At 41.6% G+C, this 26,468-nt stretch overlaps 1 protein-coding gene across 2 annotated transcripts; it reads left to right on the top strand.

Moving 5' to 3' along the window:
* Nucleotides 1-1,555: 1,555 nt before the first annotated feature.
* On the top strand, nt 1,556-25,956 carry DECR2 (2,4-dienoyl-CoA reductase 2). 2 transcript variants are annotated; one of them, XM_072601758.1, is made up of 11 exons: nt 1,556-1,711; nt 3,847-4,058; nt 4,531-4,651; nt 6,501-6,569; nt 10,886-10,937; nt 11,975-12,110; nt 18,055-18,179; nt 18,267-18,360; nt 19,093-19,197; nt 20,197-20,414; nt 23,820-25,956. In XM_072601758.1, the coding sequence occupies exons 3-10, from the start codon at nt 4,572-4,574 to the stop codon at nt 20,412-20,414; spliced, it is 879 nt and encodes a 292-aa protein (XP_072457859.1). In that variant the 5' UTR covers nt 1,556-1,711; nt 3,847-4,058; nt 4,531-4,571; the 3' UTR covers nt 23,820-25,956. The 2 variants fall into 2 exon arrangements, with proteins under 2 accessions (XP_072457859.1, XP_072457850.1); XM_072601749.1 differs by having other exon boundaries at nt 3,847-4,264.
* The last annotated feature ends 512 nt before the right edge of the window (nt 25,957-26,468 follow it).

Here is a 26,468-nt window from a genome sequence, read left to right as displayed (position 1 = left end):
AAAAAGATGTTGAAAGAGCAACATATCCTTCTTTGTTGGTTGAATTCATCTCTTCTTTTCCTCCACTCCTTTGTTACGATTAACAAGTAATGAAGTGCCCAAAGTGTAGAAGCATCAGGAGAGGGATCAAGTATCTGATTTTTTCAAACTATATCACTGGATTTTGCATAACTGACATTTCCTTATTTCTTTTAAGTATTTATTAACTCTTCGCCTTCCCTCACCCCTCTCCCAAATCCTCACAGAATTCTAATTAAATATCTAAAATGCAATGTTTTTTCAAGTAATGGTCAATATCCATAACACTGTCTTGGGGGCTAGGCAGACTCTCAAGGATGTAATTAAAACAGGGGCCATAGATCTTTAAATAAGTGTTTGATGATAGATGTTGAAGCTTGGAATGTTTTTTTATATTATTTTATTTTTCAAATTATAGGTAAAGACAATTTTTAATACTCATTTTTTACAAAATTTTGAGTTCCAAATTTTTCTCCCTTCCTCCCTTTCCTCCCCCTTCCTAAAATAGTAGGCAATTTGATGTAGGTTAGAAATGTACAATCATGTAAAACATATTTCCATATTAGTTGTGTTGTAAAAGAAAAGAAACAGAACGAAAGGAAAAAAACCACAAAAAAATAAAGACAAAATAGTCTGCTTCAATCTGCATTCAGAGTCCACCAGTTCTTTCTCTGGATGTGGATAGCATTTTCCATCATGAGTCTTTTGTAATTGTCTTCAACCATTATATTGCTGAGGAGAGCTGAGTCATTTACAGTTGATCATCACACCGTGCTGCTGTTACTGTATGTGATGTTCTCTGGTTCTGTTCATTTCACTTTGCATCAGTTCATTTAAGCTTTTCCAGGTTTTTCTGAAAATGTCTAGCTTATAATTAATGGAATATAAAACCAGAAATTTTAATTGGAAAAAATAAACATAAAAGCGATGTAAAATGTAAGTACTTTGAGGTCAGGAAATGTCTTGTTTTTGTCTTTGTGTCCCCACAATTTAATAGCACTTTTTAAGTGTTCCATACATGTTGGCTGAATTGAACGATTTGTTGATGATGGTGGTTCTGGGAATAAAGTGAGCCAACCTCCTCTACCTCTCGGAACATTCCCCTCTATCAATTCCCTAGAAGGTCTTTAAGAGTCATTACAATGCCAAAAGGGAGGTTGATGTTATATCACAGTTGAGTGGTGGTGGTGGTGGTGGTGGTGATGATGAAGGAGGTGATTGATTCGTTCAAGATAATACTCCTGATGTGGATGGAATATTTGTTAGTGTGGTGATATGATGTGGAGTTTAGGATATCGTGAGAATCCACAGAGCTACTAGTAAAAGGTGAGGAGATATTTAACCTGCTTTGGTATGGGTGAAAGAACAGGTCAAGTGACTTGTTTGACATAATGAGATTTATCAGCAGAGTTAGCAGATGATCCCAGTCTCCTGACCATAGTCCTCTTTTCATGAAATCATACTACCTTGCACTTCTGTTAATATTAAACTATATTGCTAACAAATGGAAATGATCTTGTTTTTGATTAGGTAGTATGTTTATTTCTAGGCATATGTTGAACACAAAAGACAATTGTAGTATTTAAAAAATACTAAGTAGGCTGGTGGCATAGTGTGAAGAGCCCTGGACCAAGAATCACAAAGATCTGAGTTCAAATCCAGTCTCAGAAATTTACCAGCTTTGTGACCCTGGGTAAGTCACTGAACCACTCTTGGCCTCAATTTTCTCATATGTAAAATGGGGATAATAATAGCACTTAACATCCCAGGGTAGTTGTAAGGATAAAACGACATGTTATTTGTTAAGTGCTTTGTAAATTGCAGAGTACTACATAAATGCTAGCTATTCTTATTATTAAAAATAGAAAATATAATGTTTCCTATTTCTTCTTGGATATTGACCTCTCTCCCTCCACTTTCTTTCAGATAGTACTTTAGCACATTTCCACTAGATAAACCTGTTGATGCACATTGATATAGTCTGAGGATAAGATTTATTAATTTGGCTAATAGTAGACTATCCTGCTTTAAAAGCCAAGAAGAATATTTTTAGCTTTGTTATTGTGGGTTTTTAAAAAGAAATCAGATACCGTATTTGGCTTGTGAAATACTTTTATGCTTCAGTCATTATTTTACAATCTTTTGTTTATTCAGTAGGTATTTGTTGAACATTTGAAATATGCATACCCAGCATTACTCTGGGTATGAAGACATATGAAACATGGTCCTTGATCTTGAGGCTTATCATCCTAAGTTAGGAGATACTTGTCTCACAACTATGGGAAGTAGGCAATGCTATCTGCATGTCTCAGGTGAGGAATCTGATGTTCAAAGAGGTCAGCTGGGAGAACCAGAAATCAGACCCTGCTTTGCTGACTCCAAATCTAGCTTTCTTTGCACTGTATCACAGCAGTGTGTGAGAAATGCCTCATGTCTTAAATGGTACAAACAACGTATCATAGGAATTCAGAAAAATGAAAGATCACTTCCAGCTAAGGATGAAAGGGATTTAAAAAAAGCATCTTCTAGGAAGTGGCATTGAACTGTGCCTAAATGGATGCTGATAGGGTGGTGTTTGTTTTATTGTGGAAGAGGTTATTCCAGGCAGGGGAAACAGCACCAATGAAAGTCCAGACAGAAGCAGGAAAGTGGGGGCAGAGGATTTTTGAGCAATGGTAAGTTGTATAAATTGTCTAAAACTGTAAGGTTTGGGTGGGAGATGATTCGGGAAGGGTCAAGATATTGGAGCATGGTAAATAAAAGGTGGTTATGGAGTTTAGACTTTGCAATACAGCACATATTTAATTATATGTGCAGACACTGTGCTAAGCACTGGCAGAGTTTGGGGGGGGGGGGAATGTTTAAAAACCAAAACAATTAGGAGCCACTGATGGATTGTGAACAAGTAGCTGAACTACTTGGAGCAGCGCTTCAGAAAGATGGACACATGACCTTGTGTGCAGGGCAGACTGGAAGGAAAGACTTGAGAAAAGGAGACCATATTTAGGAGGCTATTGCCAAACTGGACCGTCAGCTAACTGGTTACTCAACTAGGGATTCTATTTTCTCTCAGCATTTTAGCATCCTGTCCTCCTGTCTGTCCCTCCTCCCCATGCCTGGAGTACACCTCTTCAGTCTCAGAGTCTTTACCTTCTTTACCATTCAGATTAGGTGCCACCTCTTTTATGAACCTTTCCTGAGCTTTTCAGTGAGTTCCCTCTACCTCTCTCCAGTCACCTTGCCTTATACTTACCTGTGTATACGCCTGATTATCCCCTTTTCCCAGTACAATACAAACTCCTGGACAGGTGGCACTCAACAATTGCTTGTGGAAGAAAGGCAGATTTCTATGAAAATTAATATGATTCGATCCACAAGCTCCTTGCTCTGACCTATCCTGTTTAGGGTTACCAGGTCACTGATTTAGACCAGAAAGAGGCCATTCAGGAGACCCCCATCCCACCCCCACTTTACTGTGGAGGAAACAGAAGTTCAGGGAGTAGTTGAAGTGATTTCCACCTGGCACACGAGGGTCAAGCTCCCCCTCTGGGACTTCCTCCCTTGGCAAGCTCGGGCCAGCAGCCTTGCTGCCCTCTCTAGGCCCAGGGGGCACACACGGAGGTCTTGAAGTCTCTGATCCAGTGAAAGAAACCTTCGCCCAGTGCGGGCAAGTGTCGCCCAGGGTGCCCGCCGGGCAGCCCGTCAGCTTCTGGTCTTTGGGAAATCTGCGACATTTATGTGACCCTTAAACCGCGGCGATGTTATCAGGCACCGCAAGACAAAGGGCATCATCCCCACTGCGCCCCACTTTGGGGGTTTGTCGCGCAGGTTCCGCACGCGGAGGACTCCCAGGAATTCCAAAACTCTCTGCCTGAGACACCGTCATCACACTGCGCCTGCGCCCCCTTCCGACCCGGGAAGACTCCAATTCCCAGCGTCCCACGCGGCTTCCCAGGCGCTTAGAGGAAGAAGGGGGTGGGGTCGGCGGAAGCCACGCCCACTCCTGCTGCTCTGGACGGTTCTGTGAGGAGGGAAGGAAGGTGGGCGCGTGCGGTCAGCCTCGAGGCTCCCTGCTAGGTTACCCCGATCCCTTAGTTTTCCAGAAGGAATCGTCGGCGGTGGCGGAGGCTTCCCGGGTCGGGCCTCCCTTTCTTTGCCCCGCAGTGCTCCTCTTGTCAGCCCAGGGAGCAGAGGAGCCATTCCGCCTGTCCAGTGTCCGACCCAGACGCACCTGTAGGGCCCTGAGGTAGGCCGCAGCCTCCTGGGGCCCCCCCGGACCCTCCCCACACACCCCTTCGTGCCCTCCAGCCCCTCTCCCCAATCCGGGCCCCCTGCCCTGTCCCTGGAAGGCGGGGTGGGGTGGACAGCTCAGGGTTGCCTGGGCCCCCCCTTCGTCTCACCCCCTCCCATGGCACACCTCTCCATGCCTGGCATCCGACGAGAAGGCCGGAGCGGCCGGGTTGGTGCTGCCGCTGCCCGCCCAGGGCGGCACTGAGTCTGTTGGGTTCCCAGGTGCTGCCGCGTCCTGCTCCTGAGTGCCCAGCGCAGGTGCCATGGCCCATCCTCCCCCCGACGTGGCCTCTGATGACTGTCTCCGAAGCTACAACTACCTCTGCAGCCCAGATATCCTTCGGTGAGCCCTCCTGCCCCAAGGGGGGGGGTGTGTGGAGAAGTGGGTCCCCTGACCTGGGGCTGGAGAAGAAGGAGCGGCCTCTCTGGGGGTGCTGTAGAAAGGACGGATGGAGGCCAGCTCCTCTCACTTTATTCTTTCTTCTTTTGGTCTTTTTGTTTCTTTCACACCAGGATGAATATGGAAATACATGTGGCATGGTTGCACGTGTATAACCTCTTTCAAATTTCCTACTGTCCTAGGGAGGAAGGAAATTTGGAATTCAAGATTTTTAAAAATGAATATTAAAATTTGTTTTTACATGGAATCGGAAAAAACAAAACTATTAAAAAATAAAACTGCTACAGAAAAAAATGAGAAGGGCTTCTGACTGGAGGTGGAGGTAGACCTTCATAGGCATAGATTGAGACCCTTATATTGTTCCTCTGGGGAGGCATATAGAAAGAACCAGTCTATAGCCATTGAAACCAAAAATTCTGATTTTTTTTTCATTTTAATGGAAAGCTATCAGTGAGGGACAGAATATTCATTATTCATTAGATATCCTTAGTGAAAAGGACTTTACCTTTGCGTGAAAGAAGGTGGTTCAGTGGATAGAAGGCTGCCTCAGACACTTACTGGTTGTGCGACCCTGGGCAAGTCACTTAACCTCTGCCTCAGTTTCTAATAATAGCACCTATCTCCCGGAGCTGCTATGAGGATCAGATGAAAATAATATTTGTAAAGTGCTTTACAAACCTTAAACTGCTAATATAAGTGCTAGCTATAATGATGGGCCAGGAAACACCCTTACTCTGTCTTTAACTATCAGGCCTTGCCAAGCTCAGAAGGATCCTTCAAATACACACCTAAAGCTGGTAGAGACACCAGAAGTTTTCTGGTCCAACCCTTCATTTTACAGATAAGGGAACTGAGTTCCAGAGAAGTAAAATGACCTGCTTGGAGTCACACAGTAATTGTCAAGAGGTGGAATTTGAACCCAGTTTCTTTAACTCTAGAGGCATTATTTTTTCCTGCTCTTTCATGATGCATCAAGTATAGGACAGGTGAAGGCCTGTATCTCTGTGATTCAAGGACCAGCCTAAGTTCAGAAAGGATCGTCATCAGAAAGTTGGCCACCTTTATTTCTTTTTGGTTCCCATCTACTAAGGTGGGTGACTAGAGGGCAGGGATATAATCCGTATTGGTGAAGAGAGGCTACACTCTGATGAAATCATAGATCTTGTGAAGTATTTTTATTATTCAAAAGGCTTTGGGAACATGTGAAAATTTTATTATGTTAGATTTTCATTATTCAGAATTTCACAATCACAAACAAAATGAGCATTTCCATACATATACATTATGAACAGGAGAACTCTACATGAAACTACAAATTTCCATTATGGAGATCTTGCTTTTCTTCTTTTTAAAATCTTTTTTTTATTATTATTCTGAACTTAACACCAAGTAAAATGGGAATTTCCATATACATGGTAGAAAAGGAAAAGGAGGTGGTCCATGACACTGTGGCTCTCTGTTAAGTGCAGCTTACAGTTCTTTTAAAATGTATAATAAATTGGACATGTATGTCTCAAAGCTAATCTGCTTGTCTGTGATTCTTTCTGGCCTTTTGTGCATTGTTTAGTAAGATAATCAACGAACCTCTCTTCTTTCCTTCCTGCCTTTCCTCCTAACTTCCTTTTCTACTCCGTTGCTATTTCCCTCTTACCCACCCCCTCCCATCCCCATTGTAAAAAAATTTAAAAGCCCTCTTCTAACAGATATGCAGTCACTTGATTTTTCTTTTTAAGTATATAACAACATCTAATTTTCCATAACATTTTAAAAATAGATTTTCTTTTCTCCACAGTGACAAAGTGGCCTTTATCACTGGAGGAGGCTCAGGAATTGGTTTCCGAATTGCAGAAATTTTTATGCGGTATGTCTCTGTTCATTAGCTTCCCACCTCCTCTGTCTTGACAAACTTTGTTCACCCAGACCTAGACAGACTCATGTTTGGTGGCTGCTATTTACTCTTTCACAAAATTATTTGTTCATCTGTAGGGGATTCCCTGAATGCCTACTATCTCTGGTATTCCCCAGCCGTCGTCCTTCTCAAATCATGTCAGTGACTCAATCTCCTTAATTCTAGTTCTGCAGTATCTCTGTGTTTGCTCCATCCTCTTTTCCCACTGCCATTATCCAAGGATAAGCCTTCATTACTACAATAGCCTCCTAATAGGGCTTCGTGCCCTTTCGTGCCCTTTTCTTTCTCCCTCCTGAAGTCCTTCATGCCAGAGTAAACATCTTAAGGCATCTATCTGATCAAGCCACTCCTTGGCCAATTCTTCAGTGACTTCATATTGCTTCCCTGGAAAAATTCATAGTCCTTTGCCTGGCATTAAGACTCTGTCTAGGCTGTTAGCATCCTTTCATTCCAGCTTTATTCTGTCATTTACTTTTCTTTTATAATTGGATAACTCTTTCTCTTTTGTATTCACTTTGTGCTTCCTGCGCATTCCTGCTACCTTTGTGCATGCTGTTCCCTGTGCTTGGAATTCTCTTCCTGACCTCTTGCATATTGAAATTCCTAGTGGTCCTTTCTAGGCCAGCTGAAGTGCCAATGTTCCTTCAAGAAGCTTTGCCTGATCTTATTCACCGTGTTGCATTGTTGGTAAATGACATTTCTTCCTTTAGGCCTCATATAGTACTTTCTCTTTCATGTATTTATCATGGCTTATATTATACACTAGTGCTTTATGTGTGTTATGTTTACCGTATTGTAAAGTCTATGACTGCATAGTATCTTAGTCACTTTTGTCTATTTGCTAATTCGTAGCATGGTTCTCTGCACATAAAAACTGCTTAATAAGTGTTTTGTTAAATTGACCTGAATGTAAAATGGGTATAATATTCCCTACCCTACTCACCTCATAGCTTCTTGGGAAGATCAAATGGCACAATGGATGAAACAAGTTTAAAAGCCACAGCAGGATGTGCAGATGTTCTCTGAATTGGTATGGTGCTGTCCTTCAACCTTTGTGAATTGGGTTTAAGTGAGGCAAAGTCATGCAAAGTCATCAGCCTCACTCTCTCCTCCAGAGTCATTGGAGTCCAGTGGCAACACAAGAGTCAAGATGAGAGGCAATGGCCTAGTGGTGTTTAACTAGCCAAGGAATGCAAGTTGTCAGGAACCACATGGTGAAGAGTCCCCTAGATGTTACCATTGTATTATACACAGTGTGACTGCAGCTTATCTGTGTTTCACATACAGCAAGCGTTTATTAAGCACCTTTTATGTACAAAGTAGTGCACAAAGTGCTGGCAATACAAAAATGATGAGAAATAGCCCCTGCCCTAAAGAAGCTTACATTCTGTTGGAGAGGATACCACATGTAAAGAGATAAGTATGTGTCTGATAATTTGAGCAAGGAGACGGCACTGTCAGCTTTGGGGATCAAGAAGGATTTCCTGAAGGAGGTATAACATGAGAAGCCTTGAAGGAACCTAGAGGTAAGGAAGGACTGCATTCTAGGCCTCAGGGATGGCTTCTGTAAAGGTTAAAAGGACTTACGTGCTCTCTAGAGAGGTCACAAGCTGGATTGGTCTCCATTTCATCCTATTGCTTGCCTTTCTTCCTAGGGGAAGACAAAGAAGAGACTCTTCCCAGCTACTCTGTACACAGACTGCTTTGAATCATTCTGGCTGGGTCTAGTTTACCCTTGCTTTCCTACTCTTTCCATTTGGATAAGTAGTTTTACTAGCAGACTCATGTGCAAGATGTTATACGTGTTGAGTCCTTGGTACAAGGTCTGTGGTAGTGTTTGTGAGCTTTGGCCAGGGGTCAACATTTTGTTTACTTCTGAGAGGCCTGGGAGTGGGGATAAGGTTAAGTAAATTTTCCTGGTATTAGTGTTTGGTAGGCCCAAGGCTTGCATAAGAATAAAAAGTTGAACAAATATTTAGACATCTACTGAGTGCAGAAGAATGGAGGCTAAGGACAGATAAACACGACTTGGTCCCTGCTCTCATGTAACTTGCAACCTACTGGGAGGATATGACCCTATCTTCAAAACTGGTGCAAAATAGACCATGTTAGGATGAAGAGAGAGGTGCAGAAGTACTTTCAAGAGAAATAAAAAATTTGATTAAGCAAACATTTTTTTAGTACCTGTGGTACAGATCACTGTTAGATGTAAAAAGCAAGGAATTCAGAGAAAAAGCTGGAAGACAGGGAGAAAAAAGAAGCGATCCTTGCACCTGCAAACTCAGTGGTTCTTTTGGCACAGCTTACTAAACCCTGGTATGGATGGTTGGAAATGAGTTACAAGCATGATACAGCAACTAAACAAAATTTAATGTGTTGTTGCATTGTGCCAATACAAGTATGGTGTCTAAAATAGGCAGAGAGAGAATTGATAGACTCACTGTAGTTTTCCACAATCAAGTCACATTTGTTCATTGAGCATTTCCCGTTCATTCTGTCTAGAGGATCACACTTGATGGTCCCCAAAGTTCCTGGTGGATCTTTCCATTCCCTGTTCTGACCTTCCCTTCTTCCCCCTGCTCACATCCTCTCCCATGGTTGGAATGGACTTCCTAACCCACTTTTGATTCATCACAGGTTTAAGCCTCTCCCTTCCTTCAAGACTGAGCTCAGCTGCCACTTTCTCTGATATTTTCAATCAACAGTTGAAAACAGTTGACTCCTCCTTCCTCAGATTTTTTGTAGCAAAACTTTGTTTGTCCTTTTCCTTAAAAATTTGTATATGTGTTTTATCCTTCCATAAGTCTAAAGCTCCTTGAAAACAGAGTCTGTGTGGTTTGTACCTTTATATTCTCAAGTCCCAAGTATAGTGCCTTACACATAAAGGTAGTTAAATGATTGTTGAATAGAATTCTGATTAGAATTCTCATTTGGGGAAGGATATTTACAAGCTAGGACAGATCCAGAGGAGGGAAATTAGAGTAGTTAGGGGACTTAAAGAACTAGAACTGGTCATCCTGAAGCAGAGGCAATTTAAGATGAGCTGGCTCATCATTTTATACTATTTGAAAGGCTATCATATGGAAGAGGAATTATTTTAGATTTGATGAGACATCTTATGTCAATAGGCAGGAAATTCTGGGAGAGAAATTTCTTCTCAATATGTAGAACTTCTTAGTGGAAAATGGAATAGGCCTCCTTGTGAAGTTGTGAATGCCCCACAAAGACTAAATAAAGACCAAATAACCCCTGTTTAGAATTGATTGTATAGAGCCACAGTTCCAAAACTGTGCAGCAAACTCATAGGCGCACTCCTAAATATTTAAATTTTTAACCTAATTAATAAATGGAACTATTAGGTATTTCTTTTAGCCTAACGATTCCGTGAAAAATTACTGACATTGAGAAAGTTTGGAAGCTTCTGGCATAGAGGATTGACTTACTGAATCTGACTAGCTAATCTACCAGCTCCCTTTCAATTCTAGGATTTTGTGGCTTTCACAGGTGAGCCAAGGCCACAGAACAAGAGATTTAATAGTTGTGAGGATGGTGCTCAGAGGGGTGGAGCTCAGAACAATGACGATAGTTTTTGGTAGGAATAAGTATGGATCAGAGGAATTAAATTCCATTTCATAAATGTTTATTAAGCACCTGTTACATGCAAAGGACTGTGCTAGGTGTTGGGGTATCCAAAGAGAGAATGCTATGAGGATCTCCTGTATTACCAGCCCAAGGTGGCAAGGAATTGAAGTAGCATTGTGGACACGGTGTTCAAACAATATTCAAACAATGTGTGATGCAAATTTCTAAGGCCCCTTCCAGCTCTAAATTGCAGAGGATGGAGCAGAGAGGGGTCTGTGTTACTGAAGTGTTCACCATTGTGTACTGGGGAGAATGAATCTTTGTAGTGACCAGGACTGCCCACATAAGATGGACATTTAACTGAGGATTCCAGATGCAGGGACCTAACCCTAACCCAGTGCTGTTCTTTAGCTTTTAGCCCACTTGACCCTTACCCAGGCCCTTTCCTGCCCTACCCTCCTTGCTAGAGCCCTTTGCTTCTGGGGGATGATGCTTGTAATTCAGAAGGTCTTTTTGTAAGAAAGATCACTATCCAGTATGCCTTCTCAGATAAATGATAAAGAAGGGAGGAATCCCCGATAATGCTTTATTTCCTTCTCTTTATTGTTTAAAGTTATCCTTTTGGTGTCTCCTGCCTCTGCCCCTGCACCTGGTGTTTGTTGACTTAACCTGTTTGTGTTTTACAGGCATGGCTGCCAGACGGTCATTGCTAGCAGAAATCAGCAAAGGGTGTCCGATGTGAGTGGGATCCCCCTGGCAGTTGGGATTTTTCTTTCTTCATTCTCCTTATTGATTAGTACCTATTTTTCTGAGACTTATTGTAGATGAAGTATCACTCTGTTCCTAGACTGTGGATTAGCAGGTGGCCTCTAGAGCATCAGGGATGAGAGTATGATGGTGGCACCACCTGGCTGTTTCCTCTTCATTGTTCAGTTTCAAATACTGTGACCCTAAACCTCACTGCTTATCCTTGGGTTCTTCCTTTCCAGATGTCCCTCTTAATATTATTAACTCATTTTGAAGTTTACAAAAATTTCATCTTTACAGCCCTGTCAGGTAGATAGTGTAAAACATTCCTGCCATTTTACAGATGGAGAAAACTGGGACTTGGAGAAATCAACTTACTCTCAGCAACAAAGCTAATGAATATCTAAATGTGGATTAAAACTCAGACCTCTTAACTCCCGATTTCAATGTTTTTTTCCCATTGTGCTTGGTTGCCTCCCTTGGTTTTTTATTGAGTTACTGGTATATTTTGTGACAGTTGTAGGGTATGTCTTGAAGTCCTTTGGGTGGAAGAGGCTAGAAGTGGGTTCCTTCTTTTCTCACTCATAGCATCTTCAGACAGGAAAGGGAAAATTTTTTCCTCAGATCTCAGTGTCCTGGGTGGTATCAAACCCATTTTATTGTGAGGGAAACAAAAGGGAGCTTGGCGTAGCCTCCCTTAGGTTACTGGCAGAGCCAACAGGGACTTGAGGTTTTCTTTCCTAATCTCCCTGCTCTTCTTCCCCCATAAATTTCTTCATGGGATGAAGATTCTGGTATATGTCGAGCTTTATATTCATTACTTAAAACCCGTGAATTAGTCAAGTGTTGCTAGGCTACTTTTATTATTCTAAGAGAGGTGGAAGGGCAGAGCCATGATATGAAGGCACATCTTTTGCTTCTTGTTCTTTTTGCTATACTAAGCTCCCTCTTATCGGTGTCATTGCTGGTACATTAGAGTGTGAGTAGAAATAGTCAGCCCAAATATCTTGTGTTGTCTTCTGGTGTAGGCTGCCAAGAAACTGATTGCTGCTACTGGCCAGCAGTGCCTTGCCCTGTCCCTGGACGTCCGGGATCCTCAGACTATTACTGCTGCAGTCGATATGGCTCTGAAGATGTTTGGCAAGATTGACATTCTCATCAATGGTGACTTCCCCCAGAGGGAGAACAAAGGGCCTCAACCCTCAGTGGAATGAACTGAAGGAACATATCCTTTTTAGCATGTCTTCATAAGAGTATGAAATTTAAGGATTATTGTATTTAGAACTGAAAAGAGATCTTAGAGATTATCTAGTCCAGCTCCCTTATTTTACAGAGGGGAAAACTGAGGTCCAAAGTCGCACAGGTATTAAATAGCAAAGTCAAGATTTGAAGTTTAGATCTTTTGACTTTGAAGCTAACAATCTTTCCATTGTATCACCCTTCTGTAGAAGGTACCTAGTCTAATTTATACCTATATAAGAATCCCTTTTGAAATCTCCCACGCTCCATAGTCTTTCAGTCTCAATTTGAAAACTTTCAGTGATAGGAAACCCACAACCTCCCAAGGCAGTCCTTTCCTTTCAAATTTTTAATTTTTAAAGAAGTTTGTTCCTACATGAGCCCTCTGGGACTCAGGGGTGGGGAACCTGTGGCCTCAAAGCCACATGTAGTTCTATAAGTCCTCAGGTGTCGTGCTTTGAATACAAACTTTACAGAACAAGTTCCCTTAATAAAAGAATTTGTTCTGTGAAACTTGGACTCAGTCAAAAGGCTGCACCCAAGGACCTAGAAAGCCACAGGTTCCCCTCCCCTGTACAAGTCCAGGCAAAAATCAATCTAACTTCTATTTGATAGTCCTTTAAGCCACTAGAAGATAGTTATCCCCTTAAGTTCTTTCTGGGGTAATCACCCCTGTTTCTTCCATCCCTTCTCTATCATGGTCACCTTTACCTACAAATGCTCAATTTTGTCACTGTGCTTCCTAATATGTTGTAACCAGAACTGTCTGATATTCGAAATGTGGTCTGACTATGGGAAAATACACCAGGGTATCTATCACTTTCCTCCCTTTGGACACCTTGTCCTCTTCTCATGCAGGTTAGGGTAGCATTGGAAATTGTTGACTCATTTTGAGTTTGCAGGCTACTAAAACACACAAGCCATTGTCTAGCCACCGAATCATCCCCCCCCAACTTGTACTTATAAAGTTGATGATTTGAACCCAAAGGCAAAATTTTACATGTATTCAATTTCACCTTATTACATTTGTCCTGTGGTTTTAGGCTGTCAGGATTTTTTGGACTTTGATTTTGTATTCAGTATATTAGCTATCCTTCCCAACTCCATGTCATGTTCACATTTGACAAGCACGCCTCCTTCAGTGATAAAAATTTTGAACAGCAGAGGGCCAAGGACACATACATAGGGTATTCTGGTAGAGACCATGTTGACATCTACTCACTAATTATTACTTTGAGCCAGCTAATTAATTGTGCCAGCTAACATTTTGCAGATTCTACCTTCTTTTTCCTTTAAAAATCGATATCTCCAGGCCCTCAGCACTTTATTTGTTCTCCACAGTCCTTCAGAAATCATCAGTACTAGCTCAGCCATTATGGCTAGTTCTTTTTGTGCTCTAGATATAATTTATTTCATTCAGGTCTGTTGTTGGGGCATTAAGGGCACCTGGTCCAGTCAAGTTAACAAGGAGTTATCAGGGGCTTACCATGTCCCAAAGAAAGGCAAGAACAGGCCTTGCTCTCAGGGAGCTCACAGTCCAGGGGAAATAGCATGTGAAGAAGTAAGTACACACACGAAGTGTAGCAAGTAGATACAAGGCAGTATTAAGAGGGAAAGGCCTAGCCTTCTGTAACTTCTCCTTGGATACCTCCTGGACTTTGCATATCTGTGGCCCAGAAGTCAACTTGACAAGACTGGTTCTAAGTCAAGGGCAAGGTGTGTTTGATGCTGGTATACCAAACTGCTCACCTGTGCTAACCTGCAACCTGGAAGGGTGAGGCCAAGACAAGGCTGCTCCCAAATCAGAAAGGAGAAGGGCCATGAGAAGGACCTTAAGCTCCTGAAAGTATTCAGGAAAGAAAAATCCTGTCGGGATGCCTAAAGAGGCCACAGCTATCAGCGAAGTGGAAAACTGTTGGCAAATTCACTTATCAAGGTTTTTTTTTAACCTGAGGTAGAGTTTTACTTGGGCAAAGGGCTTCTGGCCCAACTTCTTGCCCTTGCTGTCCAGAGATCGTCTGTGTTCTAATTTTTGGGGTGGGGAACTATCTAAGGAGACTGAACCTTGATCAGGAAACATTTTGTTTTTATTGGACCTCTGATTTCGTTGGTGTAAAAAACTCCCTCTGCTTGGGGCTATCAGTAGCTATTCTATAACTTATCTTAGAGCAGAGGTTTTTAACTTTTTTGTGTGTGATGGGTCCTTTTAACAGTCTAGTGAAACCTTTGGACTTCTTTTAAATGCGTAAAATAAAATACATAGGATTACACATGTTAAACAAAAGTTAGTAAAATAATTTTTCCCTCGTTCTATTTCATGGACCTTCTAAAAATCAATATACAGACCCTTTGGGTGTCTATAGATCCCAGTTAAGAATCTCTCTCTTTGAAAGTTACCTCTAGGTCATATATTCAGAGTCAAATAGCCAGTGCATGTCAGAACTGGGGCTTGAACTCAGCTGGGACTCTCAGACCAATCTTCTACTCACAGAGCCAAGTACATGATTAGTACTCTTAATATGTGCTTATTGAACTGATTGCTTAAGGTCACCAAGAAAGCAGATCCACATTTTCTTACTTTGTTCAAGGATGCAAGAAGGATCTTAGAAGCAACTTAATTCTCCAGGAAGTGATTTATTAATCTAACAATAGGTATCATTTCAACAGCAACCTTTCCTATTTTGGTTTCTTTTTTTATTTTGTATTGGCTTCATCCAGAGATGAGAATTATTTCTGGTCCCTGGACCTGAACCTCCAAAACCATTTTCTATGGGAGTAAACATTTGCAGGATTGTACCCAAGGCAAATAAGATACACAGATGCCAGTACTGATAACTGCCCTTTGGGGAGTGTGTGTGTGTGTGTGTGTGTGTGTGTGTGTGTGTGTGTGTGTGTGTGTGTGTGTGTGTGTGTGTATATACCTTGAAACATGATTTCATTTCCTTGAAGGAAGAGATTTCATGGTCATTATAATTATCATAAGTAGAAGTAGCAGCAATAATTCAGATTATATTAGTCCAAACTGTTATGTAATTCCTCATCAATTTATTTTGTACTTACCTGTGTAAATGTTAAATAGAATCTGACTGTTTTTCATTTTGTCTTTGTATCCCTAGCACCTTGCACAAAACCATGCATGTGGCAAAAATACTTTGTTGAATGAATGAAATACACTGTGTGCAGTGTATCTTTATTCTGAGATAAAAAGAGTCATAAAGTAATAGCATTTAAAGGGAGACCTTAGAGGTAACCTAATCCTGTAATTTTATAGATTTTGCAGATAAGGAAACTGATTCTTGAATAGATTAAGTGAATTTCCCAGGTCACTCAGGTAGCTGTGCGTTAGAGCCCACACTTTCTGATTCCAAATGAGTGCTCTTTCCATTGAATCTCACTACTCTGGAATGGGCCTAAAGAGCCACCCAGTTTGGACCAGATGGTACCTGAATGATGAGCAGCAAGGATAGTGAGAGCATTTCTATGGCTGTCTTCATGAGGTACCTTAGACTTTTTGGGGAAATTGTCTCTTTGCTACTCACCCACAGACTGTTATTCATACTGCTCTGGTAGGTTGAGTAGTCAGTTTGTATTCCTGTCTTCTTTCCCTAAAGGGCTTGCAATAAGATGACCACAAAGAATTGTAATAAAAGTCATCACATATACTGTATATAGTGATAAGTATATAGCAAAAGTTAAAAAAAAAAGTCAAACAGGGATGAAAGACCAGGGAAGGGGAGAGATTGATCACTTGAAGCTGTCAGGTTTAGGGATGTGTTCATTGAGAGAGGTCACATCTAAGTTGGTCTTTGAAAATCTAGAAGGACTTCCATTCAGAAGGCATGAGGTATGGTTAGTGTGAAGGCCTGTAGCTGGTAGATGGAGTGGCCTGTGTGAGGAACAGAAAAGGCTACTTTGACTGAATTGTAGAGTGTAGGAAGGGAAGAAAATATAATGATACTAGACAGATAGCTTGTGGTCAGGTTGTGGAGGGCTTTAAACACCAAATATAGAAGGTTTCTATTTTGTCTTAGAAGCAGTAAGAGCCACTGGAGCTCACTGAGTCAGAATTTCATATTCATTAAATATTTTTGTCTAATGAACAAATGGCTCATAGATTTAACCAGAGCCCCAGACCTGCCTTGTACAACCCCCAGATTTTCTCTGGAGCCTGATTATCTCCTGAGACAGGGGACAATAGATAAGGTATTGGGCAGGCTGCTTGCATTCTCTTCATAGATCTGGGTAGGGAGCATAGACTGCTTTCTCAGCCCTCTAGTCTACACCCTGCTTCCTCACTTGGGAGAAAGCCTGTGCTACCCTGTCAGTGGGTGCTTGTAATGATAATGACTCATTTCTGTAATTCTTTGAGGTTTATTTTTACTGTTACTAATATTAGCTCACATTGCTTTATCAAGTTAAGATTTACAAAGCACTTTCCTCAAAATAACATTGTGAGGTAGGTAGGGTAAATCTCATTCTCCCATTTTATAGCTGAGATATTGAACCTCAGAGTAGTTAAGTAATTTGCCCAAGGTTGGTTAAAGCAGAATTGAACCTAGGCCTTCTGATTCCAAGTCCAACATTCTTTCCTCTTTACCAGCCTTCTTCACTGTAGCCTCTTTATTTTTTAGACTTCTAGCCGTTGTATTTATGCAGTGAAAATCTCTAATCATTTTAGTTTGTGGTCATATGGAGGTTTCATCTGTCCATCTTTGAATTTTCTCCAGCTCTGAAACCAAGTCAACAAGCATTTATTAAGTATCTTCTATATGCCACATACTAAGCTAGTCTGTGAGGGTACAAAGAAAGGCAAAAAACCATCCCTGCCCTCAAGGAGGTCACAATCTAATGGGGGAAACAATACACACACAAAAAAATGTACAAATAAGAGCATCTGTTTATCTCCTTCTCTCTCTAGCTGGCTAAATCTCTCTATCCAGAGTGTCCCAAAAGTCTTGAATGTATTGTTAAGCTTTAGCAATTTAAAACTGCACCGAGACTTTTGAGACACTCTGTATAGCTACAGAATAGATTGGAGATAATCTCCCAGAGAAGGCACTAAGATTAAAGGGGACTAGGAAAGTTCTTGTATAAAGTGAGACTTTAACTGAGACTTGAGAAAAGCCAAGAGGATGAGATGAGGAGGGATGGAATTCTAGGCATGGGGGACAGACAGTAAAAAAAAACCTCTGGGTTGGGAGTTGAGTGTCATGTCCAAGAAAAAACCAAGAGACCAATGTCACTAAATTGCAGAGTATGTGGAGGGGTCTAAATTGTAAGAGGACTGGAAAGATGGGGGTGGGGTGGGGGAAGGCAGGTTGTGAAGGACATTAAAAGCCAAACAAAGGATTTTATATTTAATTCTAGAGGTAATAGGGAGCCATTGGAATTCGTTGAATGGTCAAGTGATGTTGTCAGACTTGAGCTTAAGAAAGAATTTGACAGTCAAGTGAAGGATGGACTGGAGTAGGGAGAGACTTGCTTACCCTATTGCAGTTGCAATAGTCCAGGTTCCAGGTTATGGGGGCCTGGATTGATGTACTGGGTGGGGGGCCAAGTTGCATAGTCAGGAGCTATTACCAAGATAGAAACAACAGGACTTGGCAATGATTGGATATGGGGGGTGAGAGAGAATGAGGAGTTGAGGAAGACTCCTGGGTTGTGAACCTGGGTACTAGGAAGATGGTAGTGCCTTCTACAGTAACAAAGAAGTTGACAAGAGGCTTTGGGGGAAAGAGAATGAATTCAGTTTTGGACATATTGTGTTTAAGATGCCTCACCAAACTCAAAGGGTGTTTACTCTCCCAGAGTTGCTGCTTAGACGATTCTTTGCATTTTCTCTCCCCCTTGCCCCACTTTTCTCCTTAAGGTGCAGCAGGTAATTTTTTGTGTGCAGCCAGCAACATGTCCTTCAATGCATACAAAACTGTTATTGATATCGATACAATTGGCACCTTCAACGTCTCCAAAGTCGTGTTTGAGAAGTACTTCCGGGTAGGTTTTTACCAATCTTTGACACGTTGGGGTCCGTGGGGGCATTTCTGGCTTTTGCTCTCACTTTCTTTCTCCTGTCTGTTTTAGGACCATGGTGGTGTGATCATTAACATCACTGCTACTCTGGACTACCGAGGGCAGGTGCTCCAGGTGCATGCAGGCAGTGCCAAGGCAGCTGTGGGTATGGCCAGCTCGCTATGAGGCTTTTCCTCCTTCTTGTCCAAATTCCCTGGCTCCTCCTCTCCTAACAGCCACAGCCATAACAACAGTCATCACAATTCATGCAGGACATCCTAAAAGTGCGTTTGCAGTTTTAAGCTAAATACCCTAAAACTGAAAACTTTTGGGGCACCCTCTATAGTGCTTTAAAAATTTTAAAGTATGTATAATACACGATCTCCTGTGATCTCCTTTGATCCTCATAGTGGTGATCTGAAGTAGATACTACAAGTATCATGATCCCCATTTTACAAATAAAGAAACTGAGGATCAGGGAGGTCAAGTGACTTGCCTATCTTTCCACAGCTAGTAAGTGTCAGAGGTGGGATTTGAACTCATGTTTTCCTCACTGCAGTTCCTGAATTGTGGAAACCTTTTCTAAAAGAAAAGGCTGCTTTTTCATGTAGCAGCCTGAAGAACTTAGCAGACTTGACCCCCTGCAGCCAAGCCCGACTCTTTTTCTGCTTTACCCATTTTTCCTGTTACTGTGGGTGAGGGTGATGCATGACTTTGCTTCCTACCCTGACTTGTCTTGTGTTCCCCCTTGCTGTGATATGCACATGCACGCACACACATGCACGCACATACACACACGCACACACATGCACGCACGCACATGCCCTTCTCCCATTCCTTGACCATTGAGGTGTTCTGGAAACTTTTATCATTTGTCTGTCATTTTGTCGCTTTGCAGATGCAATGACAAGGCACTTGGCTGTAGAGTGGGGTCACCACAACATCCGAGTTAACAGTCTGGCACCAGGCCCCATCAGTGGCACAGAAGGGATGCGGCGCCTTGGTAAGGCAAGCCATGGGAACAGCATCTCCAGTTTTATTGAATCTTCTCCTACTTACCTGTGATTTCACATGCTTGTTGAGAGGCATAGGGAAAACACTGAGAAACCAGAGATCTGGTTCAAGCCTTCACTTTGCCAGTTCCTCAACTTGAGACCTTTTTTTTTTTCTCAATAACCTAAATAAAATGTAGCCTTTGCTCTGGTTGTGAATTTAAAAAAATATTATTCTGAAAAGAGGCTCCAGAGACTTCACCAAACTGTCAGAGAAGACCATGACATAAAAAAAGTGTAAGAACCCCTGATCTTAGTGGTGTATTCTTCCATTTTCTTGGAGATTTTCAGCTGGTAAATTACTGTTGTGCACAGCCCTTTAATGTTTGCATTGCTGTATAGGCGAGTATTTTCTTTATCCTCTAGCCTTTGATACTTTAGTATCCAATCCTGTTGATGTGAATGCTAACTCTGATGGTGCAGGTCACCACCTTTCAGTATCTCATTTTGTGTGATATTTGATTTTGGCCATGTCTTTCCATATATCCTCTGCAGACAATCTACCACATATCTGGAGGCCTTCCTCTGGTTCTTTTCGTATTTCGTGAATATTAGGGTGACACATGGCTGTTATTCCTTATTCTTTGCTACATGACTTACTTGCCTCCTTTTCTAGTCATGAGTGTTCTTGATGGTATTTTTTTTTTGTGACACCTCTTCCATGGAAGTCACCCTTGGGAAGCCAATGAAATATCCTTGGGCTAGTTCTAGAAAATTCCTGACAAATGTCTGACTGTTCTAAGGGTTATAACCCTGTTTTGATTCAGTCACATTATTATTTTTCATTCCTTAATATTTAGCACCTGTTCTAGACATGATTTGATATGGAACTCTTGACAGTGTGGAGAATTCTGCCTTTGTATTTTTCCCCTTTTCCCCCACCTACATGTTATTCAGCCTCACTGGTGAACAATGTGACCCCTGATTCTTTCTCCTGTTTTTCTTTTCAGGAGGCCGTCAACCCAATTGGGATAGAAATATTTTGGGAAGCCCTCTCCAGAGACTGGGGAACAAGACTGAGATTGCCCATGGTGCACTGTACTTGGCTAGCCCCTTGGCATCCTATGTGACAGGCACAGTCCTGGTGGTGGATGGTGGAAGCTGGCTGACTTATGCCAATGATTCCATGAAGTTGTTGGGGATTGAAACTTACCCTTCCAAACTCTAGGTGATGTACACCTCTGCCCTCTCGCCCCACTCAGGTCCTTCTTTTAGCAGACATCCCATCTCATTGGTAGGAGAGGGTGACACTGCTTTCTAGCAGTTTGTTGTTATTTGGGGTGGATAAGAGGTAGTTCGGTTGGCCTGAGAGAGGAGATCCATTGAGGCAATAGGATAGTAGTGGAAAAAGCCCTGAGGGAGTGTCAAGAGGCCTGAGTTCTAGTCTCAGTTCTGGTAAAGATGAGCTGTGTGACCTTGGGCAAGTCACTTCTCTTCTCATTTACCACCTCTGTAAGATGAGAAAATCAATTTAGACTGTGTCTAAAAGTCCCTTTCAATGCTGACATTCTTTGGTTCTATTTCTAAGGTGCCTTCTATCCCTAATTGTCTGGGTCTCTTAAGCCACCAAGTTCACTTAAGGGTGTTCATAAGATCTTCATGGGTCACAATGCCCTGAGCTTCTGTGTGTGTGCGTGTGTGTGTGCGTGTGCGTGTGCGTGTGCGTGTGCGTGTGTGTGTGTGTGTGTGTGTGTGTGTGTGTGTGTGTGTGTGTGTGAAATGTGTTTGGGATAGTTTGCTGAATTGGTAGAATACTAGTAGGGGAGGAGTTGTCATCATCATAGCAGCATACAGTGGTACAGTACCTTCTAGTTTACAAAGTGCTTTAAGTGAGGTAAATTAGATAAAGGAAGTATTACTTTTTTTACAGATGAGGAAGCTGAGAAGAGAATGTTTTGCCCAAGGTCATTTGACTAGAGATTTAAGCCTAGGATTTAAGCCTACATATCTCCTTCCCTCAAGTACAACCTGTTTTCTACTATACCACACCCAGTTCCCTTCCTGTTTGAATTGTCAAATTTACTTATATGTTTCGGCCAGAAAATGGGGAAACATTTCTTTACTCTTTTTCATAACACTTGTTAGCTAGGAACCACGGACTTTGTTCCACCTTAGACTCAAGCTGATGGGTACTTGGGAAGAGTGAGTGGCTGCTTCAGTTGAGTTTCAAAAAGGATGGCCCTTGTCTTTAGTCACTTTCATGTCTACTCTTTAGTCATTTAAAGATCCAGAGTCCTTTTTTTCTTTTTAAAATCTGCCCTCTTGATTTTTCAGAAGGACCATTGCATTTACCACAAATTAGTATTAAGAATTAATGTAATATTAAAAATATAATTCTGCATACATTTAATATCATCGCAAGGTATAGTTATTATAGGACTTATTAAACTTAATATTTTAAATTAATGTTAGTTATGAATATAATTCTTCATATGCTTAGATATCTCAAGGTATGTCAGCTAATAAAAATTGGGGATTATTATAGTAACAAGTGACATTTACTTTACATTTTACATTTACTTTAAAGTTTTCAAAGAGCTTTCTGCATCTCCTCTCACTTGAGCCTCCTAACAAGCCTGTGAGATACATTCTACAGCAGAGGTCAGACTTACTTGGACCCAGAACTCCTCAGTTCAGCCAGAACCAGATTACGGTGAAATTACCAATGTTTGACAAAACAAAAATATAATACAACATAGATAATGTTAAATTGTGGTTTTCTAAGTTAGTATACAGCAGCAGGGAGCAGGATCCTTTTTTCTTTTGAGTTTGATACCACTTCATATAGCTATACTTATTATCACCTTTTTACAGATGAGGGAACTGAGACCCAGAGAGGTGAAGGGTCTTGTTCATGGTCACCTAGCTAGTAAATGCCTGGTCAGGGGCAGGGTTTTGTTGTTCTTAATTCTGAAATTAATAAACACCCCCCAAAAAAATGGTTGCATATTCAAAGTAGAGCAGAAATAGATTATCTGCAAAAACATACATGGCTATTAAGTACACTTTGCTTTTTAAAAGAGCATGTAATACCTTAAACATGTTACTTCCAAACATGTCCTCCATGTCTCTTTCCTTCATTTCTCTTCTGTGTGTTACAAAACATCCTTCAGTGACACCTTTTTTCTTTTCTTTTTTGGCAACCTTGTTCCTAGCTTTCCCCTTGAATTTATTCCTCCAAATAAAAAATAAAAACACAGTCCTTCGAACAAGAAAATACAGTCAAGTAAAACAAATCTGCTTATTTTCCATATCCAAAAATCCATATCTCCTCTGGCACCTTCAGTCCTTCACTAGGAGTGGAATTTGAACCTGGTTCTTCCTGACACTAAGTCCAACATTATCCACTCTGCAATTCTGCCTCCACAATCAAGTTGCATATTGCATACCTCAGTCTCAGTTTATAGGGACACCAGTTTGCCCACTTTAAAAAAAAAAAGAGCCCTAGTTGAAGTAAGGATTGGGAAATTAGATTCCTCTCTGTCATTGATTTGCTATGTGACACTCGATTAAATACCACCCCTCTCTGTGCTTTACCTCCCTTATCTTTTTGGGATTAGATCAAGGGCATGAAAAGGGATTCTGAGCTTCCTGCACAAAATGTCCTTTGAATTGTTCACCCAGGGACTTGCTCCTGGACCTAAGAGCTCTGCTGAGCTTGTACCTGAGTTGTCATTCTATCTCTTAAAGGGGTACCCCTAAGCCTTCAGTTACAATTCTTAACTTATGACCCTGTAATGTCAGAGACAAGCAGCAGACTGAAAACAACCTTCCCCTCTTTCTCCTAAATGTATTTTTAAAATCATCACCAAAGGAACTGAGTATGTGTTACAGAGAGAAATGGTGGGAATTCCTTTGCTTTATTCATATGTGATATATTGTAGTGCCATGGCTGAGGACTTTTCCAGGGGTAAGATGCCCACTACATCACTTTCCTCGACAGGCAAGGGGGTACTGTGGCTCAAAGAAAGGATACAGCTTTTTAAAAAAGTTTGGTTCTCAAGGTAACTTAGTTTCAACACTGAAGCAAGGAGTCCTTGGCCCTTGTGCTACCCAGTAGGGAGGACTAGGCAGAACTTGTAGTTCCCTTTCCTAGACACTTGAATTTACTCCCTAAGATAAGAGGAGCTATTGTCTGTCTTGAGAATAATCGTCTGGTTATACTAGGAAAATGCTGAGCTGGTAGCTCCCACCTTCTCTCTCTGTAGCCCTCAGGATGAACAGAAGGGCTCCATCACTCATAAACCCCTGAATCCCCACCATGAGGATTTTTTGCCAGCCACCTGGCCCCAGGTTTCTTCTGGACTGCAGAAGGAAGATTTTGCTTCAGCTCTTTATACTCCCTAGCTGTCAATGCTGTGGGTCCCTGCTTCTCTACCCTTCATCCTAGCTACCTCTGCCAGCCCTGTGTGGCTGAACTTAGTCACTCTGGAACCCCAGTCCAGTAAAGTATATAAAATGTTGTTGGACATTTTGTTTTCATGCTTTCTGATCCCAGTTCACATTCTATTTCCTCCTCACTTAGGTCCTAGTTATGCAATGTAATGCTTACCTCTGTTAATATTTCTTACAGGTAGCTGCCCTGCTGAGATGAATGAAGGAGGATTCCTTACTCAGACCAGCTTTTTGATCCAGTGCTACAGCTTTCTCCCAGAAGTCTTTCCTGTCCTCTTCTTCCCTTGATTCCCTCTGGCATGCCAAGTTATTTCAAGGCAAAGCTGTAGGTTGCTGAATCTCACAAGCCTGTTCTTAACCCTTCCACTCATAGGGGTTCTCTGGCAAAAAAACCTACAAACATCTCCTTTTTAGTGACCCCAGGCAGATTATGGGGGCTAATCTGATGGCCTGTTGGTAAAATAATCCTTTATTGGGGGTAGGACTGGATTGGGTTCAAACAAGCAAAACTTGTACGTAACTACAAATTTTGAACATCTTAAGTGTATCTTTTACTAGCTTATCCTTTCAACAAACAGACACTCAGATAGGAAATACATTAAATCTGCATTTCATGTGCCCTTGAAACAAAGGGCTTTTATTGGAAAGATGTCAGCCTCCTCTTCCAGCTTTTTTTAGTGCTGACTAACCCTGTTGGGAACATAGCTCAAAACTTGCCTAGTAGTAAGAGCTCCATTTTAACCTGGGTCATGTTTGTTTTTCCTCTAAGAATAAATAAGATGAGTATGGTGAAATGACTGCCAGGCCAAAATGACTAGAACTTCAGGTTCCTACCATAACTTGGGCTCCCCCATTCCAAAGACTTAGGATCATCTCTTGAATTTGCTTCCTAACCCACACAGTGGGCCTTCAGGTTTTTCTCTTCACCCTGATGAGGTGATGTTCTTTAAGCTTTGGGGAAGGGAGAAGATGAAAGGGTCATTAGACTAGACTTTATCATAGACAAAAGGAAGAAGAAAATTGATGTTGTTAATAATCCAGATCCAAATCCCTCTTCTGTCCAGATACTAAAGTATTGCTTCAACTGTTCACTTGCTTAGTGTAGTACAGGAAGGAATGAAGTGTGACTGGATCTACTCTGACCTCCCAGACTCACCTGGAGCCCTTTCCCACCACTCAAGCACTTCCAGCTGAGAATTGCTTATGGCACAGTGAGACAATAATACACGGTGGTGTTTTATAAGGGCCTGAAGGAAGTGACATCTCTGGTTGGGCAGAATTCACCCCTTCCTTGGCATGCTAATAGCATGTTAACAGAGGTATCCCTCCTGGGTTGCTTGTAGATTTTGCAAGAGGTCATTCCCATGCTCTTGGTAACTGGGAGATGCCAGCAGCAGATAGGTTGCTCTGACTCTAAGGTAATTAGGGCCAGGTGTGGGGGGGTATGGTTAGCTTCATTAATTCCCTGTGACGCTGACTGCTTCAAATATAATAGAAGAAATCCCTTCAAACGCAGTGAGCTTGATTATTCTGAGGACAGTTACCTATGCTTCCTTATTCCTCCAGTTTTCCACTGCTTGCAGTTTTCTTGCCTGTTAACACCTTTACTGTTGTCTGGACAAGGACTAGGGAAATAGCCCCTTGACTTAATTACTTGCAAAGTTTAATGTTGAACCTGTTGACTACAATGGTATTTTGCAGCAGCTTTGGAAGCTTTTTAATCTCTGCAGTCCTATGTGAAAAACTTCCCAAGGGGGAACTGAATTTATTCTGTTTGTTTAAATGAGGCTACTCATATGGGGGGTGGGGATAGTTACTGGTCCCTTTTACCCTCTGGATGGCAGCAGAAGACTGTTATATCATTCACCCTCTTCCCTTCCTGTTTCCTATTCCCTAGGCCTCGCTATCCCCAGGTCCATTGGGGGCAGTCAATGCTAGCAGTAGCAGGCTGCTAATGGGTTTCATCCACCATATATCATTGATCTTTGCTACATTAATCCTGTATTTTACCTAGAAATTTGTTTTTGTGTGTGCCTTACACTACAACTTTCAAGTATAGGACATTCTGTTAGTGGAAAGTACATCTTCCTCTCTTCCTCATGGCACTAGGCTGAATTATGAAGCCTCCCTTGGGTCTGATATTTTGTTTAGGAAAGAGTGAAAATGTTGGAGAAGGAACACTTATAAATGACTGAATATGCTATTTTTGTATCCTGGTTGTAGATGGAGGGGGAAGTTTACAAAGAAACTTGAGACTTAATCTTTTATTTGTTTAATTGTCCTCTGCAAAGAATAAAATTTTGTTCTTGAAGTTACTTAAAGAATGTCATTGAATGAAAAATCATCCTCTATCTTTATTCATCAGTGTAGACTTCCTTTCCCTTCTCTCTCTCTCCCCCTCTCCCTCTTCCTCCCTTCCCTTCCTTCCTCCCTGCCTCAACTCTGGCTTTTACTTGTTAGAACCTCTGTTTAAAAGTTGCTTTCTCATGATGGCCAGAATGGGTCGTCAGTCTGTAACCACTAAGGAAATTAGTGAAAATCAAAGCAATAATGCAAAGGACAAAAATGGAAATCCAGATGACTCTGATCCAAGGGTGAATACAACTCATTGAGTTGCACATAGTCCAACCACAAAACCCTTTCCATATTTGTGTTGAACTAAAGCACCCAACAGAATATCACTGCCACTGGGCTCTCCTGGTGCTTTCTTGGCATCTTTGTCAGCTATTCTAATCTGTCCCCTACACAAGATTCCTACTGGTGACCTCTAACTCCTTGGAGTAGTGTTCACACTGCATTGCTGTCACCAGCAACAAATGCCTTTGTA

This window comes from Notamacropus eugenii, chromosome 1 (assembly GCF_028372415.1).
Source record: "Notamacropus eugenii isolate mMacEug1 chromosome 1, mMacEug1.pri_v2, whole genome shotgun sequence".
Lineage (NCBI taxonomy): Eukaryota > Metazoa > Chordata > Mammalia > Diprotodontia > Macropodidae > Notamacropus > Notamacropus eugenii.
The sequence above is the reverse complement of the archived record's forward strand: the minus strand, read 5'-3'. Positions and strand labels throughout refer to the sequence as shown.

Excerpts from the sequence above, each read along its gene's own strand:
- DECR2 (XM_072601758.1), top strand. The coding sequence starts at position 4,572 with ATGGCCCATCCTCCCCCCGACGTGGCCTCTGATGACTGTCTCCGAAGC. Across the intron at positions 4,652-6,500 it reads TGCAGCCCAGATATCCTTCG|TGACAAAGTGGCCTTTATCA; the intron begins GTGAGCCCTCCT and ends TTTTCTCCACAG. Across the intron at positions 6,570-10,885 it reads ATTGCAGAAATTTTTATGCG|GCATGGCTGCCAGACGGTCA; the intron begins GTATGTCTCTGT and ends TGTGTTTTACAG.